Source organism: Arvicanthis niloticus, chromosome 5 (assembly GCF_011762505.2).
Source record: "Arvicanthis niloticus isolate mArvNil1 chromosome 5, mArvNil1.pat.X, whole genome shotgun sequence".
NCBI lineage: Eukaryota > Metazoa > Chordata > Mammalia > Rodentia > Muridae > Arvicanthis > Arvicanthis niloticus.
The window spans coordinates 43,137,740-43,140,943 of NC_047662.1; the positions used below are offsets into that span (position 1 = coordinate 43,137,740).

The 3,204-nt window shown below is 49.6% G+C and overlaps 1 protein-coding gene across 1 annotated transcript in view; it reads left to right on the forward strand.

The window, feature by feature from the left end:
* Positions 1 to 3,204, forward strand: part of Dio1 (iodothyronine deiodinase 1) — an 11,298-nt gene continuing 8,094 nt past the window's right edge. The window contains exon 1 of the mRNA XM_034503287.2: positions 1 to 356. Within this exon, the coding sequence (XP_034359178.1) occupies positions 20 to 356 (337 nt within the window). The 5' untranslated portion in view covers positions 1 to 19. The remainder of the gene's footprint in view (positions 357 to 3,204) is intronic.

Genomic DNA, 3,204 nt, shown 5'->3' on the forward strand with positions numbered 1-3,204 from the left:
AGTTCTGCCCTGTGCTGAGATGGAACTGTCCCAGCTATGGCTGTGGCTGAAGCGGCTTGTGATATTCCTGCAGGTGGCCTTGGAGGTGGCTGTAGGCAAGGTGCTAATGACACTGTTCCCAGAGAGAGTCAAGCAGAACATCCTGGCCATGGGCCAAAAGACCGGGATGGCCAGGAACCCCCGATTCACCCCTGACAACTGGGTCCCCACCTTCTTCAGCATTCAGTACTTCTGGTTCGTCCTGAAGGTCCGCTGGCAGAGACTGGAAGACAGGGCTGAGTTTGGGGGGCTGGCCCCCAACTGCACCGTGGTCCACCTCTCAGGACAGAAGTGCAACATCTGGGATTTCATTCAAGGTCAGCTCAGGGGCTCGGAGCAGGGGGCTGGGTGGGGTGGAGAGGTAGGATGGAAAGCACCAAGCTTTCTGTCATCGCTCCAGATGCTCCTGTGTAGCTTCTTGACCAGTGGTGAACTCTTCCAGGTTCTCTCTCTTGGGCTGGTATCTCCCCAGGGTTCATATCACAAGCCATGTGCTCTGGCCTTCCAGTCCCTGGATATAGGCAGTTCACCTCTACCTGGTGAAATCCTTCTCAGCCTCCAGTCTGACTTCCCCAGGTTACCCTTTTTATGTGCCAAATAGCATCCGACACTTTGCTTTACTGACACTCAAGGTTTTCAGTTATAAGTGGGTACCTAGGTTTTCCCTGCCACTCTCACTAGCCTATAAATTCACAGGGGGTGACCAATAACCCACCAGAGTGCCCTGTGTCTGATGTGGCACAGGATAGTAGTTTATGAGTTATGAGACCTCTTGGTTCTCCATCCTTCTCTCCATCAGGTATAACGGTCTGTTTGGGTTCTGAAAGCCCTAACTATTCCTCATTCCTCCTCTCCCTGGCAGACCATCTCTTTGCTCTCCTTCCTCCACTTGTCAGCTGACAGATCACTCTTTCCCAAGACCACCCAGTGCAGCACCCTGTGACATCTCCCTCCTGCATTCAGGGGGAGTCCTAGGCTCAGACTGGTGCTCACAGTACTCCATAGTCATGCTTGGAATTTTCACCCCAATGTTATTCCCAAGATTCCTTCATGCTAACTCTACTAGACCAGTGTGGGGCTTTGCCCATCCTGAGCTTGATGTCTATGTGCTTTTGCTAACACCATGTAATAATTTGGAACACCCTTCTGTGTGACCTGCCACCTTCCCCTATGCACCAGGGTCCAGCTCTCATACCTCATCCTCTGAGATGCCACCTCAGATCTCTCTAATGAGGAAGCTGCAGTCTCCTTGCTGGACCTAGGTTTCCCTGCTTACCTCTTCCCTCAAAGAACTGCTTCTTCCTACCCAGCTGTTGCCACCCCGCTCCCTGCAGCAGAACTCCCTGGGAAAGAGCAGTGTTTGATTCAGTTAATCCCAAGGCACCAAAACAGGGGAATAACCCAGTGCTTTTCAAAGCATGTTCTTTGGAATCCAAGCCCCTCAGATAAGTTTCACTATGTCGAGTTTCCAGGGCAAACCAGTTTGGGAACCCCCACATCCTGTGTCAGCCTCCTGTGATCACCACAAGACAAGCGGCACATGAAATATCCAGAAAGGCTCTGGGGCTTAAGAGCAGGTCTGTAAAATATGCTTCCCCTCCCAGCTCCTCTCGGGAAGCCTTTGATCGGCACATTGACTCCTACCACCATCGATTGTGAAATGTTGACCTAACGGGAGCCCCTCATTCTAGAGGAGAACAGAGAGATCTGAGAGACTAAGCTGAGCGAGTGAATGTCAGGTCAGACTTGGGATCAGCCTTCTTCTATCCATTTCACTGTGTTCCCTACCCTGATGGACAGTCAGGGAGGGGTCCCTTGTATGTCAGACCCTCAGCTAGACAGTGGGAGCTCAGAAGGAGCAAGATCCTTCTTCTAGACATAAGGGCTTTACAGTCCCATGGCAGAGATGATTAGAACAAGCATAATCAATGGTCTTTGTGACATGCTGGGGGGGGGGGGGGCGGAGAGGAGGGCCTGACTGCCTATGGGACTTGGAAGGCTTCCTGGAGGAGGTGTGTTTGGAACTAATGAATATGATTTCTGTAGACTGAGAAGGAGGATCTTCAAAGTAGTAGAAGAAGAACAAGACACACACACCCCCATTAATGAATTTAAACTGTAACATGAAAAGGACCTTAGTTTATTCAGCCAACAGTTAGCACACAGCACTGAGAATGAGAGCAATGGGAACAGTGGTTTTCATCTGATGGTTCCGGTGTGTCAGACACTGGTGGGACAGAACAGAGTGCTGGAGACCAATCTGAAGAGCACTTCCCTGGAGGCCACCCAGTTCACAGAGCACACTTGTGTCTGTTAACTGTGACCTCTTTCACTTAAAAAGAATTCTGTCTTCCAGGTGTGGTGGCAAACACCTGTTAGTCCAGCACTAGGGAAGCAGAGGCAGGAGGATTGGAGTTCAGAGCCAATCTGGGGTATATAAGGAGAACTGTCTTAAGAACTACTGGCTGCGGCTCTGGCTCAATGGTAGAGAGTTTGCCTAGCGTACACAAGAGTCTGGGTTTGATCCCCAATCTAGAAATAAAAATAAAACAGACTGCTCAGCAAATCAGGCATGGTGTCAGGTGTCTATAATCTTCGAACTCAGAAATAGAGGCAAGAAGAGCAGAAATATAAGCTCAGAAATATATGCTACTTAGAAAGTTGTAGGCCAGCCTGGGCTACATGAGACCCTGATTAAAATAAAGTAGGATGTGGTGGACTGGAGAGGTGGCTTGGCAGTTAGGAATGGCTGCTGCTCTAGAAAGCCTGAGTTTGGTCCCCAGGACCCAGATTAGGCAGCTTACACTGCCTGTAACTCCAGCTCCATGGGATCTGCCTTCCTCTTCTGGCCTCTGCAGGCACCTGGACACAGGGACACACACACATATACAGCACACACACACACACACACACACAATTTTAAAAAAAGAAAAATGGAGTGTTCAGCTTGTTCCTGATCCCTGCTGCTGTTTCAGAAAGCAAATGATACAGGAGGCAGAGATAAGACCACCTAACCTTCATTTATAAAATGATTTCAGCACATTGATACAATGTACACTGAAATCACAGACATAAATGGCACTGGTCCTCTGCCCAGCACACTTCACAGCTCAGAGGGAGAGAAAGAATGGGAGGGGAAAAAAGTTCTGGAGAGAGAAGGTTCTG